Below are 16,873 nucleotides of genomic sequence, written 5' to 3'. Positions count from 1 at the left end.
AGATAAGGTAATATTCAGAGAGTCTAGGGATTCAGTTGTAAGTATCTTTAGGGAGGCCATTCTTAAACCTGTCATAGGTAGTATTATATTACTTTCCTTGTTGTTGTCACATAACCTGACTCTTAAAAAAGTATAAACATTAGAGACAGTAATGTGAGTTCAGACTGTTTTGGATTTTCCTAACGTGTACAGAAATCTTGTTACAACACTTTTCTTAGGATTTAGCCTGAAGGTTGGACTTTGAACTAACACTTACAAAGGAGTCTTTCTGATGCTTTGATAACTAGCCCCCTTTGAATGGATTGCATTATAGGCCTTTTGCTAAATATATTTTGTAGCAGCTAATGTGCAATGTACTATCCATAATTTGCCTGAAAGCAACTCCCTTAGGTTGAGATTTGTGGAGCCACTAAATAAGATTTCCCCATTCCTCTTTTTTTTTTTTTTTTGGTAACAGCTTTATTGATTTATAGTTCACATACCATATAGTCCATCCACTTAAAGTATAACATTCAGGGGCGCCTGGGTGGCTCAGTGGGTTAAAGCCTCTGCTTTCGGCTCAGGTCATGATCCCAGGGTCCTGGGATCGAGCCCCGCATCGGGCTCTCTGCTCAGCGGGGATCCTGCTTCCCTTCCTCTCTCTCTGCCTGCCTCTCTGCCTGCTTGTGATCTCTGTCTGTCAAATAAATAAATAAAATAAAATCTTAAAAAAAAAAAGTATAACATTCAATGATTTCTAGTATATGCAGAGTTATGCAGTCTATAGTCAATTTTAGAACATTTCAGTACCCAGAAGAAACCCCATATTCTTTAATAGTCAAATCCCATTTCCTCCTAAGCTCTTCAGCCCTATCTAATCTATTGGATTAGTCTATTCTCTATCTCTGTAGATTTGCCTATTCTGGACATTTCATATGTGTAGAATCATTCCGTACGTGGTCTTCTGTGTCTGGTGTCTTTCACTTGGCATGTTTTCAAGATTCATCCATGTTGTAGCTTGTATCTCCACTTCATTCCTTTTTACGGTTGTGTGGGTGTAGTACATTTTACTTCTCCACCCATCAGTTGGTGGGCATCTGGGTTGTTCCTACTTTTTGTCATCTGCCCCTTTTAAGTCTCAGTTCCACTGAGAAATAGATAAAGGAATCAGATGGTTGGAGAATAAAGTATAAGCCTTACCAATGCTAAAGATGATTATAGCAAAAGGCTTAGTTCTCTAACTCCCTATACTACAGCTCTTCTTCCCACTCCTTCTCCCTGCTCCCAGAGACTCAGGGCAGAGTCTGCTCTAGTCATTTTACTTCAGTGATGAGCATAGACAGTGTTCTGAGGACAGCCTCCTTCACAGAGAGAAACCAGAAGGGACCAAGCCATGTGCTTTCTCTGGGAGAAAGAGAGGAGAATGGGGCGCATACCACAAAAATTCAGAAAGGACAGATTTTTCCTCCGAGCAGGAGCCAAGGTGGGTGGGAAACTGGAAGGAAGATGGAATGATTTCTTCTAACACTAAGAAGACTGGCATTTTAGCTACCTGTCTTACCAGTTAAAGCAAAATGTATTTTTTCTTTGATTTTGAATTATTAAAAGTGCTATCAATCAAACATTTAAGCAGTTGAGCAGTTTAAATGATAGCATTTATTAATTCTGATATAGCTTGTTGCCCTGTATTTTATAGGTTTCTCCACCAACTGAAGGAAGATAATTCTGAGTTAATTAATAAACTGTGGACTGATATTCAGCAGAAAATAACAACACAGTCCCAAAACCCTCCAGGAACTCCATCACCTGCCCCTCCATCAGGAGAACAAAAAGGTTTGTTCTCCCGTTGTATTATTTCTCACAGAACAGTAACTTGTTTTATTATGTTCTTCCTTAAACATAGTAATTTTTAAAGGGCTATTATTTGGGTTTTGACTAACTTTACCTAATTAATGAAATACTGATTGATTTGTTAATTGGAATGCTTAAAACTTTTTTTTCCTGTTCACTTGAGATTCTTTTGGAAATATTTTTTCCTTTAGCTGCTCTGAATGCTACCAGTGCTGTCAAGAGAATCCAGACCAGGCTTCAATCTGAAGAATCTACTGAGACTCTAGACTCAAGCTATGTTGTGGGACAAGTGCTGAACTCAAGGAAGCAAAAACAATTGTTAAAGAAAGGTTCAATCCCTCAATTTACAAAGATGAATTGTTAAACACATAACTTGATACAGCTTCCTTTATCTCTTAGTAAAGTTTTTTCCTTTAAACCTATCCAGTTGGAGCCAGCTGATTAGACTTTTCTGAACGGTAGCTAAGAAATGCCTCCAAATATAACAATGTAACTCTGTAGAAAGGTGGTTCTAGTACATTCATTATAGATAGTGTAAACCTGATTTAGACTGTATTTTTTATGAGAAATGGTGATAACTTTTATAAAAACCTTTTGTAAACTGTGAATAACAGTGGTTTTTCTAGTAGCTTGCTGGTATAGCTTTTCCTGGTCTTCTAATAGGGTGACTTCTGTCATTAGCAGTGAAAGGAAAACTGGATTCCAGTGCTCCTTCCAAGCAGAAGAAGAATGTGTTAACAGCTAGCACAGCCTCCACAGACTTACCAAACAGCAATAATTCCAGCCTAGATGTCCTCAAACACATGATCAATGAAGTGGAACATGAAATGGAAGAATACGAACGGTGGACAGGACGCGAGGTCAAAGGACTGCAGAGCAATCAGGGGCTTACAGGCTTTACTCTGTCACTGGTGGGTTCCCTCTGTCGCCTGGTTCGGTACCTTAAAGAGGTAAGAACAAGAGGTTATTCTCCTCTACAGAGTGCTGGTAGAAACATTTGTTTTTTTTTCCCTCTACACTTAATTTATTGCAATTTCCAAATGAAGAATAGTAAAATTTGAATAGCTTTGTTTAAAATATCTCAGTTTTAGATTATCTGCAGTAAGGTTTTATCCTCTTAATTTCCCTCTACATGCCAATTTATGTATCCTATAGTATAAGTGATGTTGATTTTAATACAAGCTGTAGTAAATTGTAATTAGTAAGGTAAATCTACTATAAATAAAATCATGTCTTATGCTGACATTGAATATATTGTTTGGCAGTATTAAATTCAGTAGAACTATTAAATATGTCCTTGTTCTATTGCTTTTCTCTGTGTTCCTACTCCTACTTTAGTTTGGAGAGTGGCATGCCTGTAATCTGTAGACGCAGATGGTGAAAATTCTTCACGTTATCTGTGTGACTACTTGGGCTTTGTCTGAAGTAGATCTTTTGTTGTTCTGAAAATAATTTATAAGAGAAGCAAGAATTATTTCCATAATTAATTTTTGAATAACCAGTCTTCAGAATGCTGAGGAATTAGAGCTAGCTCTACATTTCATCTTTCAAAAAACCTATTTAAACTGTTATCTTATGTTTTATACATTTAAATTTGTTAAACATATACAACAGAAAATGTTCAAGGACATTTTATTATTAAAATAGTTGGTTCATCACTCTAATTCTGATGTTTCAATTTCTCTGGAGCTGTCTTCCTAAAATTACTTTTTAGTGAAATATTTATTGTACTGTCAGACTTATGAAAGTCTTATCATTCTTCTATCCTTGAATTAGGGTTCTCCAGGAATGTACTTTTGGCTCTCTGAAAGCATTACAGGTTTAGTAGCTTCCACTTTTTAGCTAATCACTTGCTTTACAAAGTTAAAACCATTTAAGCCTGTTGTCATTTATTTTTTATTTTATTTGAACAAACTTTGTTGTTGAATTGGTGATCATAATCATATGGCATGAAGTTCAAAGAAACAGAAGGTTATAGATAAAAATTCTCATTCCCACCCTTAACTTCCATTTAACTAGTTTGCTTCCCTGTAGCCAGCAGTCATTGCCAGATACAGGTGTATCCTTCTAGAGATGCTCTGTGTATATTCAAGCAGTATGTATATGTCCTTCCCTCCACTTTATTTGACAAAAATTTGTACTTATTTAAGCCTGTATACCATTCTGTTTATTACGTTCTATATAAAGAAGGGAAAAGGACACAACATTTCATTTTAATGCAATATAAACCTTTTAATAAAAATATGTCATTCTCATTACTGTCACATATACTTTGTATTATTTTCTTTGACAGCTTTGAATAGAAACTCTTAGTTTTCAGTATTTGATGCTTTTGATGGGAGTTTATTTTTGGATGGGAATTTTATCTTATTATGGATGGAAGTTGATTTTTTTTTCTTTTTTTTTTTTGTAGAGCGAGGTCCAACTGCGTAAAGAAGTAGAGACGAGACAGCACCTGGAACAAATGTTAGGTGATCATCGAGAGCTCATTGATGCTCTTACAGCTGAAATTCTTCTCCTTAGAGAAGAAAATACTGCTACCCAGGTGCTTAGATGAGAGCCCAACTTTTCTGTGTTTAGTAGAATAAGGTATCTTTAAGAGTATGTAAGATTTTCTTTTAGTTGCCTTTGGTGTAGTTGTGTGGATGTGATTACTTATCACTTCTTATTATCATCAACAGTAGCTTTTATGGAACATTTATTATATTGGAGGTACTATAGTAGAAACTTGAACTACAAATAAAATACAGAATAAGTCTGCTGTCTTTAAAAAAACATACTATTATTGGGGAAGACAGAATCTACATTTAAATGGTAACTACCAGTATTATAGCAGTTTATCCAAAATGTGAAATAAGTGTTGTGATAGCTACTTCTAATTTCAAAACAGCAGAGGATACAATTTAGGAAGCTTCCTGTAATCATATGCCATTTAAAGTTGTTTGCAGTATCTTCATATTTATTAGATAAGTCCTTTTTGTCACTTGTCTAGCTAATTGCTCCTTTTTTTTTTTTTAAAGACACAGTATTTCTTCTAGAAACCAATTATACTGCCTCAATGGTGCATTAAATATTCTTAATTTGTGCTCTTTTTGTTCTCTCTGGATATTGCTCTCACTGCATTTACCAAGTTGTGTTACACATACGTGTATACTTGTCATCAAGACTGAGCTGCTTGAGGGATGCCTGGGTGGCTCAGTCAATCAGGCATCTGCCTTTGGCTCAGGTCATGATCCGAGGGTCTTGGGATCAAGTCTGGCATCGGCCTCCTTGCTCAGTAGGAGGCCTGCTTCTCCCTCTGCCTGTCGCTCCCCCTGCTTGTGCTTGCGGTTTCTCTCTTTCTCTGACAAGTGAATACATAAAATCTTAAAAAAAAAAAAAAAGACTGAGCTGCTTGAGCAGAGATGATTTTATTCATCTCTTTGTTCTCCAGTGATGGTTGTTATTACTTTTATTTGTTAGCCAAAAGAGACTGGAAAAGCCATAGTTAGTAGGCAAGTTGTGTTGTATCAATGGACATTAGATATAAGACATGCAATTTTTTTATTGATCTATACATTTCACATACCATTTAATTATCTTATAAAAGTGTACAATTCAGTGATTTTTAGTATATTTCCAGAGTTGTGCACCAGCACTGTTATCTAATTCCAGAATGTTTTCCTCACCCCAAAGAGAAACCCCAGGCTTGTTAGCAGTCACTCTTTGTTCTCTCCTCCCTACAGCTCCTGGCAATTACAAATCCACTTTGTGTTTCTATAGATATGCCAAATGTGGATATTTCATATAAATGGAATCATGCAATATGTAATCTTTTGTGTCTGATCTCTTTTACTTAGCATAATGTTTTCAGGGCTTAACTATGTTGTAGCATGTGTCAGTACTTCATTCCTTTTTATTGTCCACTGATATTCCATTATAAGGATAGACCTCATTTTGCTTATCCGTTCATCAGTTGATGGACATTTTGAGTTGTTTCTACCTTTTCGTGTATTATGAATGAATTATGCTGCTATGAACATTCATGTACAAGTATTTGTGTGAACTTAGGTGATCAATTCTCTTGGGAAGATGAGCAGTTTTAAAATGTACTAATTGAAAAAATAAATAAATAAAATGTACTAGTTGGCTCAACAAATTGTATTGATTTGGGCCTGTTCTTGGTGCAGGAGATACAGTCGTGAACACAGAAGCAATCTTTGGGTGAAGTTGTGAAAAGTGACCATATTATTAATCTATTTTGAAGGCAAACAGTAGGATTTTTCTGATGGGTTGGATTTGGGTATGGGGTAAAGGAAAGGATGTGAGAGGAGTCAAGGGTGATTCCAAAGTTAGGGGCTGAGCATTTAGAAGGATGCAGTTGCTGTTGATGAGTTGGGAATGTTCAAGGGGAGTTTGGTTTTGCACATGTTAAGTTTGAGAAGCCTATGTGAGTTCTAGATGGAGATGCTGAATAGGTCATTAGAGATGATTGTGGAATTTGGGAAAAATTTGAGCTGGTATGAAATTGTTTAGTATATTTTATTCAGTAGTCCCACTAACAATCCTGACCATCTGTGATTTTTATAAAATATCTATACATTTTGGATACATATACATATATATGTGTGTGTGTGTATAATACCTCTTATCTCTGTATATATATTTTTTCTTAACCTTATTTTATATACATTATGTAATTTCTTACTGGGTCATGTTTATCAGTGTAAGTGCCTTTGTAATATTCTGTTAAATTAGCTTGAGTCAGTTGATACCATTTATATAAAGAGGTTTTATAGATCAAAAGCACTGTAAAAAGGTTAATTCTTATTGTTGTATGGTAGTGTATTAATTAATAATATTCTGTGATACATTTAACCATTCCTCTGTCATGGGACTTTTAAAACATAATTTATGATTATGTGTTCTTACAAATGTATGACTTTAGTATTTGAACGAAAGTCTGAAGTTCCTAGAGGAATTAACGTGGTGATACGGTTCTACATGTCTAGGTGATGATCTGAGGTCTGATATTGCAATGATATTATTTCATTCTTTTTTCTCCAGGCAAGACTTCGGCAGTACATGGTCACAACAGATGAGCAACTTATATCGCTGACACATGCCATGAAGAACTGTCCTGTGATAAAAAGCAACAAAGAGTATCAGGCATCCGAAAGGGGATCCACGAGCAGGAAGATGATAGACAATCTGGGTGAGTATGGTCTTATCATCCCAGTTGGTATTAAACACAGAGTAAACAAAACTGTAAACTTATATGTTATTGGTCGTGTATACATAGATAGCATTGTCACGATGACAGTTGCCATCACTATTTCCAGCTAGTATTTGTTGGGTACTTGCACTATGCCAGGCACTTTTTAAGTGTTTTACATGTGTTATCTCATTTAGTCCTTGTGATAATCTAATGAGGTAAGTATTATTGTTATCCCTACTTTCAGGATGAGAAAACCAAGGCTTTGAGAGGGTTGGCAGCTTAGCAAGATCACACAACTAGAAAGTAGCAGAATTTGCTTCCTAGACCAGTGGGGCTTTAGTACCAACACTTTTCATCACTGTGCACCAAGTTCAGGAGGAGAGGAGATGGTCTTGGAAAGAAAAAGAAATACTGAGTTTTAGAAATATGTAACTTTTTTTCATTTGTGGTGATATTTGGAAAGCCTTTCTTCACTTCCTGTACCATCCTATGTCAGAGTCTGAATAGGACAGTTAGGCTTTTTCATGTTTTTTGCTTCTAAGTAACACTTTGATGAGTGTCTATGTGTGGTAAGTATTTTATGTATTTAGGAGTGTTTTCTCAGGAGGGATTCTGAGAAGTGGCTGACTAAAATTTAACTTGCATGAGATAAACTCAATGGCTGAGGCAGGTCTCAAGGACTAAGTGCTTTTCTCAAAAGCAGCCCCTTCTTCCCAGTGCTGGCCCCTTGGGAGCCTTGCCTGTGAGTTACAGCTAAAGGATGATATGGCCTAGAAAGTGAAGACTCTAGAGTCCATGTGATTTTGCTTTCTGTGGAAATGCATGTAAGTATAAATACCTGCAGTGTATCTGTAGTTATAAGTGCTGACAGCCTCTCATCTTCTTCAGAGGGCCCTGTTGTAAATGCTAATGTGTCCATGCCATTGGCGTTCAGAGGGGAGGAAGCGGCTGAATTCACACAGGAAGACTTGCCTGTTAAACTGTCTCAGGTGCCAACTCCCCCGGATAGTGTGAATCTGACTAACAGTTTTCCTGCACATATATTTGAGCCGGCTGTGTTGTTGACACCACCCAGGCAGAAGAGCAACTCAGCATTCTCTCCCTTGCAGGATGGTAAGCAGGCTTCTTCTAAAGCTGCCTGACAGTTGTTTTTTTATGCTTTATATATGTAACATACTGTGTCCATTGTTACCCAGTAAAGGGAATTCTGAAAGATATTGATTGCCACACATAACCTTTAAGCTAAAGGAGGATTTTTCAGGGTAGTGTATATCATGTGTGTTACACCTGTGGTGAAATGTCACATTAAATTTCATTATGTATCTGTTCTATTAGACATTGTAAATATTATATTAGATCAAAGGATTAGAGTCCTCAGCATTAAAATGTAGAGTAAGGGAAATCCTCCTTTCCCTATGGGCCAGGATCATAGGAAAGGGTAAGAAATAAGAGATTATACTCCAGAGAGAGAGAGTAATGAAAGTTTAGCCAAGGAAAGGTAAGAACTGTGACTATAAGGATTTTGTAAGTCAGATTCGGTTATTAACCTCTTTCTCATTGAAATTTCTTTAGTTTAGTCAGTTGAGGTAATTTTATAATGAAAGTTGATCAACGATTAAAAATAGCTTTCAGGTTACTTTTTGCGGGACATATATAGAGTTTAGAATAAAAATTTTAAAAATTATTGTTTATCCTTAGCTCAGAGATTCTTAACTTGGGGGCTCATGGATGGTCTTCAGAAGTACCATGGAGTGTTTCATTGTTTGGAAAATTATGTTTATTTTTCCACCTGTGCATTTTTTCGGGAGCTATAGAACCTTTTTTTAAAAAAATAATTCTTCAGGGCACCTGGGTGGCTCAGTTGGTTGAGCAACTGCCTTTGGCTCAGGTCCTGATCCTGGAGGACCAGGATTGAGTCCTGCATCGGGCTCCCAGCTCCTCGGGGAGTCTGCTTCTCCCTCTGACCCTCTCCTCTCTCATGCTCTCTCTCACTCTCTCTCTCTCAAATAAATAAATAAAATCTTTAAAAAAAAAATAATTCTTCAGTCAAAAAACTACCTTAGATTCTCCTCCATTGTTTTTAGAAAAATGTTACTCAGCCCTGATTTGCATACATTTTTTATTTCTTTGAGTGTTTACATTCTTACACAGGGTAACAGAATAATAACTTTTATTGTCATTGAAACTTAGAAATTCGGTCAGATTTTCTGTACCTTCTTTTCAAAAAAGGACCTGAAGAGGCCATAAGAGTTAAAGAAAATGACAAGTCCTTGCCATGATAAGATTTGTTTAGGCATTTATTATGCGACTGTAAAGTCTGTCAAGTCTTTCTGGTATAGGGAGACAGTGCTAGGCTGAGGGTCGTAAGTGCTAGAATCTTGGCCCATCCGGTGACTAGCTGGGAGGCATGGAGCTAAGACACTTACTGTCTCTACATTCATTTTTCTGGCTTCAAAATGAGAGATTTTTCTTTTATCTTTAATGTTTGTCTGGCTCTACAGTTCTGTGAAATGGTATCTCCTCTTTAGAGGCTAGAGAGAATTGTTAACTCTGATTAGGAGATATGATTTCAGTTCTGATTTCTTTTTCTTTTTTTAAAAATTTATTTCTTTTCAGCATAACAGAATTCATTGTTTATGCACCACACCCAGTGCTCCATGCAATACGTGCCCTCCATAATACCCACTACCTGGCTCCCCCATCCTCCCACCCCCCGCCCCTTCAAAACCCTCAGATTGTTTTTCAGAGTCCATAGTCTCTCATGGTTCATCTCCCCTTCCAATTTCCCTCAACTCCCTTCTCCTCTCCATCTCCCCGTGTCCTCCATGTTATTTGTTATGCTCCACAAATAAGTTCTGATTTCTGTTCAGGTTAGATTTTCATTCTCAAAGTAAGCTTTCAAATATTTACATGGTATTACTATGCTCATCTAATGATCTCTTAATATATTATAAAGTATATCCCCCTGGTGATAGGAAGATAGCTTGAAGTTCTTCTTCTTCTTTTTTTTTTTAAAGTAGGCTCCACCCCCAGTGTGGAGTCCAACATGGGCTTGAACTCACAACCCTGAGATCAAGACCTGAGCTGAGATCGAATTGAATGCTTAAGGAACTCAGCCACCCAGGCACCCCAAATTCTTTTAAAGAAACAATTACCATAAGTATTTTTACTCTGATTACAAATATACTAAATGTCCACTAAAGCAAATTATTTGGGGGCTGTTATAGACACCTCTTTGTTAGCAGGTTTGCCTTGAAAATAATGCCACACATTTCTTTTACAGTGTGCAGATGGAATAACCTTTGAACATGTATTAGTTGGTAAAGTTTTGTCATCATATTTTTCAGCATTTTATTTAGAATGCCCACATATAAAAAATTGTTCAGATAAAGGTGGGAGGTACATAGAGCCCTTTATCAGCCTTTGGTTATACTCTGGAATAGCTCTGTCCAATAGAACTTTCTGTGATGATGAAAATGTTCTGTATCTGCTCCATTCATATTGGTAGCTGCTAACATCAGGGGGCACTTGAAATGTGGCTAATGTGACTGAAGAACTGAATTATTAATTTTATTTAACTTTAATTAATTGAATTTGAATTTGAATAACTGTGTATGTCCAGAGACTCTCGTAATGGACAGCATTGCCTTAGAATTTCCCATGACAGATCATTTCCGTTAGCTACTAATTGACTTCTACTTTCTTTTACAGCCACACTTTTTGAAAGAGTTGTATATATATGCTGTTTTCATTTTCTTATTTCCCATTCATTCTTCATTTCCAAGTTCAATTCTAATTTATATTTTGATGTGGTTAAAAAAGGCACATACAAAGGTCTTTTCCTCTTTCATCTTTAGGCCTGCCCTAAGAGGGAAGCATTTTTTTCCCAATTTGATTTCTGCTTATCTTGTGGTAGTCTCCATACTTAATATAAGATATTTTTATATATTTTCTCTTAAATTTTAACTTTACGCAATAATTGTAGACTGTCCTTTATTAAAGAAGGTGGTTTAATTAATGTTAACTCCTACTTTCCTTCTCTAATTTGGATGATTATAGTTTAATTTTTAATTCTTCTATTGCTTAACTTTTGTGACTTCAAATACTTCCTATCTCTTCTTTGTTTTTTTTTTTAAAGATTTTATTTTTATTTATTTGTCAGAGTGAGAGAGAGAGAGAGAGTGAGTGAGCACAGGCAGACGGAGGCAGAGGGAGAAGCAGGCTCCCTGCCGAGCAAGGAGCCTGATATGGGACTCTATCCCAGGACGCTGGGATCATGACCTGAGCCGAAGGCAGCTGCCCAACCAACTCAGCCACCCAGGCGTCCCACTATCTCTTCTTTGTTAACTCTGTGCAGTATCTCTTGGGTTTCCACTATGAAAGACAGGGATACTAGCTCTGCTTCCCTTCTGGCTCTCCTGTGCTTCCACTTCACACCTTCACTCAGTCTACATTTCCTTTTACTGTGTTGAGTTTGGTGACATTTACTTTGTTCCATTACTACAATTATGTCTTCTGTATCTTGTCTATAGATGGTTACTGAAAGTTGAAAACAAGTGACTTTTTTTTGTTTCTTGATCTATTGTTACTATCAATCTTTGTGCCACAGGAAGGAAAAAGTTTAGTATGAAGATCAAAGTGAATTTATTTCACTTAATCAGTGTTCAGAATATTTAAGTTTGCTCTATATTTATACTGACTTTCTTCCTCAGTTTTTGTTTTGCCTGGAGTTTCGAATTGCTTTTACCCTCTCGTTTACAACACAAGAATAATGTGCTTTACCCTCTTCTTTACACATGAATAATAGCTTCTGGTCCTTTAGTTATACTGTGTGTGGTGTGGAATCCGCTTTCATTCCAGAGATAATTCCCAGAGCTCTTCCACCCCACTCCAGTCTGCACTGATTGCTCACTGGGGTCCGCCACACACCTCTTATCCTAGGACTTGCTAACGTCACACTCCTGGTTTATATCTACTATTTCCTGGATTCCATTTATTCCTCTTTGGTTTTCTCCCTCAGGTTTCTGAAAGAAATCATTAGAATGGGTGTATAGAAGGTAAATCCTAAGTTCTTAAAAATCTGAGAACATTTTTACTTTTTCTGCTACACTTGGTTGATAATTTGCCCAGATATAGAATTCTAGGTCCATAATCCTTTACCCTGAGAAATTTGAGGCATTTTTCTATTGATTTTTAGTATCTGGTGTTGCAGTTCAGATGTATGATGCAATATCTAACTTTTATTTCTTTGTATTTGACCTACTTTTTCTTTGTGGAAGCTTTAGAATTCCTTTATTTTTATTCTGACCTTGCATAAGGTGTGTCTAAATATGTGTTGTTGTTTTTTTTTCTTTTTTTCCTCTCTCATTGCACTATGAGGCACCAGTGGGACCTTTTGGACATGAAGACACATGACTTTCTGCAGTTTAAAAAAATAGTATATTGACCGTCTGGACAATTTTCTTATGTACTTAGCCTTATATCTTCCTTCTTATATTCTAGAAGATTTTTTTTCACCTTATATTTAACCCTGTCTTTTATTTTTTTAAAAATTTCACCAAGTTATATTTTTAATTTCTAAGCAATAGCCCTTTCTTAGTGTTTGATTGTCCTTTTTTCTTTGATGCTTATTACAAATGTATTATCTTGGGGCACCTAGGTAGCTCAGTTGGTTAAACGGCTTCCTTCAGCTCAGGTCATGGCTTCAGAGCCCTGGGATCAATTGTGGAACCAGGCTCCTTGCCCAGCAGGGAGTCTACTTCTCTCTCTCTCTCTCTCTCAAATAAATAAATAAAATTAAAAACAACAACAACAACAACAACAACAAACACAGCACAACAAAACAAAACAAATGCATTATCTTCCAGAAACACTCTTCTGAGTATACCCTTTAGAATTTTATTACATTATCTTTTGTATATGAATTTTCCCTTCTCTTCTTGTCTTTTGTTCTGTTTTCCTATCCTGGTTTTTCTATTTTGTGCTGCTGATTTTCCTTGTATGTCTGTGATCCTTCATTGCCTATCATAGTTAAGAATAAATGACTGGACTGAATGTTATAGGTAGTTGAAATAGGTTTTCTCTTCTGGGGTATAGGTTGGTCTAGGTCTTTTTTTCCCAGTAGACTTTCCCTTCAGCAGTTGCTTTGATATATGGACATGCTTCATTAACTGCAGACTTGCTTTTAGGGTGTGTAAGTAGGATCCAGCTGTTTCACTGGGGCTACCACAATTGCCCTCCCCAATGCTATTTTTTCACTTTTGAGGATGACTGGGGCAAGAAGTGAGCACAGCTTGACCAATATAACTATAAAGTAGATGAACTTTCAAGTTATTCTCCAATTTTCAGCCTACTTCTCACTTTCTCCCTCTGCACAGTCAGCTTTGAGCTAGAGGCCTTTTTCGGGTTCTCCCAGAAAGACTGGCTTTTACCTATCGCTTCTTATAACATATACATGTTCTAAACCATGGCTTCTGCTCAATTCATTCTTTCATACGCTTCCCATCCACTTTTAGTCTTTCAGAAATGTGTCAAAATAATCTCATTTGCTAATGACTCTCGTCCTAGATCATAATCTTCAGTGACGTGGGTTTATTAATTTTTTAAATTTTTTTATTTCCTTATTGTCAGTGAAAGAAGGTGAGTTTGTAGTCTTGAACTGGGAGCATCTGTCTCCCCAGTTCTCTCTCTATTAGGTCATTTCCCCTAAACTACTCCTACTGTGGGCTTCAGTGGCCTCCAGGTTAGTAACTCCAAGTCTACTTTTCTTCTTTGTGTTTCTAGGTCTTACAGTAGTATTGTATGTAGTTGACCACTCCCTTTTGGTTTCCTTCATACCACGTTCTTGTAATATTTCTCTAACCATTCTGGCTGCCCCATTTCAGTCTGCTTTGCTAGCTTCTCCTCTTTATGCAGCTCTGCATGTTGATTTCCTCATGTGTCGTTATTGACTTCTTTTCTCGTTCAGTTTTTTTCTCTAGAGAATCTCAACCATTCTCATTGCTCCCAATACTGTCTATATGCCAGTGACTTTTAGTTTTGTATCTTCACCTAGATGAGTCTTAAGTTTCTGACCCTTGAGCCCCTTTGCCTGGGGGAATATTTGGATCAATCATCAGGCACTTAAACTTATCCTGTTCAAAGTGGAATTCTTGATAGCTTCCCTTCCCCCAAGTCTGTTCTTATCTTCTCCATCTCTGTAAATCTCATCTCTGTAAACTCCCACTCAGTTGCACATGCCATCTTGATCTGTGTGTTTCTCCCCACTTCTAGTTCATCACTCTTAGTTCTATTGCCAAAATATTTCTCAAGTGTACCCACTTCTCTCCATCTCTATAGCCAACATACCCTTGTTGGAGCTATCATCATCTTTTTCCTAGGCTACCACAATGGCTTACTGGTCTCCCTACTTCCATTCTTGGATCTTCCAATTAACACAGCATTTAAGAAATATAAATTGAGTCATTGTCAAACCTTCTCCATATTTCATTGATCTTGGATTAAATTACAAAATTCCAAACATGGCTTGAGTGAGAAATATTTCTGTACACCTCTCTAATCTCATATTTTTCCCGTTCTCCCTTGTTACTGTATTACACTAATTGGCCTCATTTCTTTGCTCTTTCCTATTTTGGGGCATTCACATATGTTGTTCTCTCTGCCTGTACTGTTCTTTGCTCTGCTTTCTGCCACATATATAATCATTTTTAAATTTTACTTCTTCAGAGACGACTTTCCTATCTTCAGTTTACAGTAGGTATTTATACGCCCTACACCCCCAGTATTCCCAGATACGAGTTAATACATGTATTAAAATGTGAACTTGGCAGACTTTTTTTTACAAGGACACTGACAAAGCCTTAAGGAATATAAAAGTCTCTGTATTTGATTGTTTGAGGTGGCATTGCTGGTATATTCCCTGCTAAAATAATTTAGGCATTCAGAAACCAGACCCTTCTCTTGAAATACATTTCTAACTACCATGATGAGTAATGAGATGATTGTAGAGCCAGTCTGTGGCTAAATGATGCATGTTTATTCTGTTTTAATTTTATCTACAGTATTGAGGAGGACTGTTCAAACTCGTCCTGCTCCACGAATTCCTCCAACTGTGGAAATAATTGAGAAGGAACAAAATTGGGAAAAGACGGCCTTCCTTACTGATACAGACAATCAGAATTCAAGTGAAGAGAGTCGTCTCTTCACTCAGAGGTGGAGGGTGTCTCACATGGGGGAAGATCTGGAGAACAAAGCCCAGGCTCCTTTTGTTAACCTCTCACAACCCTTCTGTAGTTCCCATTCAAACACTCAGCAGGCCAGAATCCCCGAGTTCTCAGAAGAGACCCCGGTACTGGGAGACGGGCAGCAGCTTAGAACAAATGAAGCATTAATACAAAGAAAAGACATCATGGCACGAATTGCTGAGTTGACCCTGCAGAATTCAGCTATCAAGGCACATCTGAATAATATTGGGCCAGGAGGAGAGCAAGGGGATGGAGTTCGGGAATTAAACAAACAAGAGACAAGTCATGTGAGCAACATGACTACAGTGAGTACCAGTTAAGGGTTGACTAGGGACATTTAGGAATTTAAGTACTTTGCTGGAACAAAGGGTTCCTGGATATCTTCGAGGCTGCTACTAGAAGGCTTATGCTTTGTCATGTCCTCATCACAAAAAAAGAAAAGTTATTTATCAGTTTATTTAACACATACAGTAAAAGAGGACAACATAAAATAGAAAACGATGAAAATGAATGAGGAAAATAAGACAAAGGTAAAATGTGTAGAAAAGCTGAAATTAAGCTGCAAATGAAGTTATAAATATAAAATGCAAAATTAGTATGAGTTTGAAAACCTGCCATACAGCTACATTTTAATTGAAAGCATTTTTACTCTTGTAGGGCTCATCCAAGAGAATTATGTGTAGCTGGGCCTCAATTCATGAGGAGTTAATTTTTTAGGACACACAATGCATTTTCCTGTAGAAATGATGTTTTAAAGGATTATTAAAGTCAGACTTTAATGTATGTATGAATCATCTGGAGATCTTGCTAAAATGCAGATTCTGATTGAGCAGTTCTGAGATAGTACCTGTGCATTTTTGACAAGTTCTCAGATGGTACCAGACTGAGGATTATGCTTTGAATAGCAAAAGTCTGCTTATTATAGTGAAGGAATTTTGTAGGCTAACCAGGTAACTTAAATCTTCATTTTCTTGTTCTTGGGGAGAAAAGGGATTCTAAATTCCAGCTAGTGACTGTTTATAACACATGTTCTCATGCTGGTCCCAGTGATGGAAGACACTTCCTTTTACCCCTTTGTGAGCCACAATGGCTCCTGTCAGGGTTCTGAAAGCAGATGGAACAGTGTTTTAGCAGTGGGAAGGAGCTGGGCAGCTTTATGGATTAGGGATTCCAGAGGTGATTGCTTCTATAAAGGCCTTTACCAATGATAGATTGAGGGCTTCCATGAGGAAGTTTAGGAAGGGATGGGGGTGGGGGATAAGGACCACCTCTGTCAGCACAGGCTCACGGGAAATAAGGGCAGTATGAGTGTGAAGTCACAGAGTAATAGTCAGAGGGGACTGGTAATCTTTTACCAGGAAGAAGTATTAGGAGTGTGCAGCTGCCATCGGTATAGACGTGTATAACTACGAATTGCCTTAATTTTGAGTCATTTGAGGTATTTTTGCATTTGCAGAATTTTGACAATTATTTGAAACAGGTAACTAGCTCTTGGTTTTAAAAAGGCAACAGAGTTGAAAATTGAGCTTGCCTGCTTTTCTAATTAGTATATAGATCAGGCTAGTGAGGATAATCTGTTATTGTCTTCACCACCCTCTTTGTC

General features: G+C 37.1%; 1 protein-coding gene across 3 annotated transcripts in view; it reads left to right on the top strand.

Annotated features, from left to right (window-relative positions):
* Positions 1–16,873, top strand: part of SPICE1 (spindle and centriole associated protein 1) — a 125,085-nt gene that overhangs the window by 101,524 nt on the left and 6,688 nt on the right. Inside the window, exons 8-14 of one of the 3 annotated variants that reach the window (XM_080812264.1) lie at positions 1,676–1,812; positions 2,022–2,159; positions 2,512–2,780; positions 4,244–4,375; positions 6,877–7,024; positions 7,916–8,140; positions 15,088–15,575. In XM_080812264.1, the coding sequence (XP_080668390.1) occupies positions 1,676–1,812; positions 2,022–2,159; positions 2,512–2,780; positions 4,244–4,375; positions 6,877–7,024; positions 7,916–8,140; positions 15,088–15,575 (1,537 nt within the window). The remainder of the gene's footprint in view (positions 1–1,675; positions 1,813–2,021; positions 2,160–2,511; positions 2,781–4,243; positions 4,376–6,876; positions 7,025–7,915; positions 8,141–15,087; positions 15,576–16,873) is intronic. The other 2 variants (XM_080812265.1, XM_080812266.1) reach the window with 2 other exon arrangements.

This window comes from Martes martes (assembly GCF_963455335.1).
Source record: "Martes martes genome assembly, chromosome: 1".
NCBI classification, from domain to species: domain Eukaryota; kingdom Metazoa; phylum Chordata; class Mammalia; order Carnivora; family Mustelidae; genus Martes; species Martes martes.
Note: the sequence above shows the minus strand (reverse complement) of the source record. Positions and strands in the feature narration are given on the sequence as shown.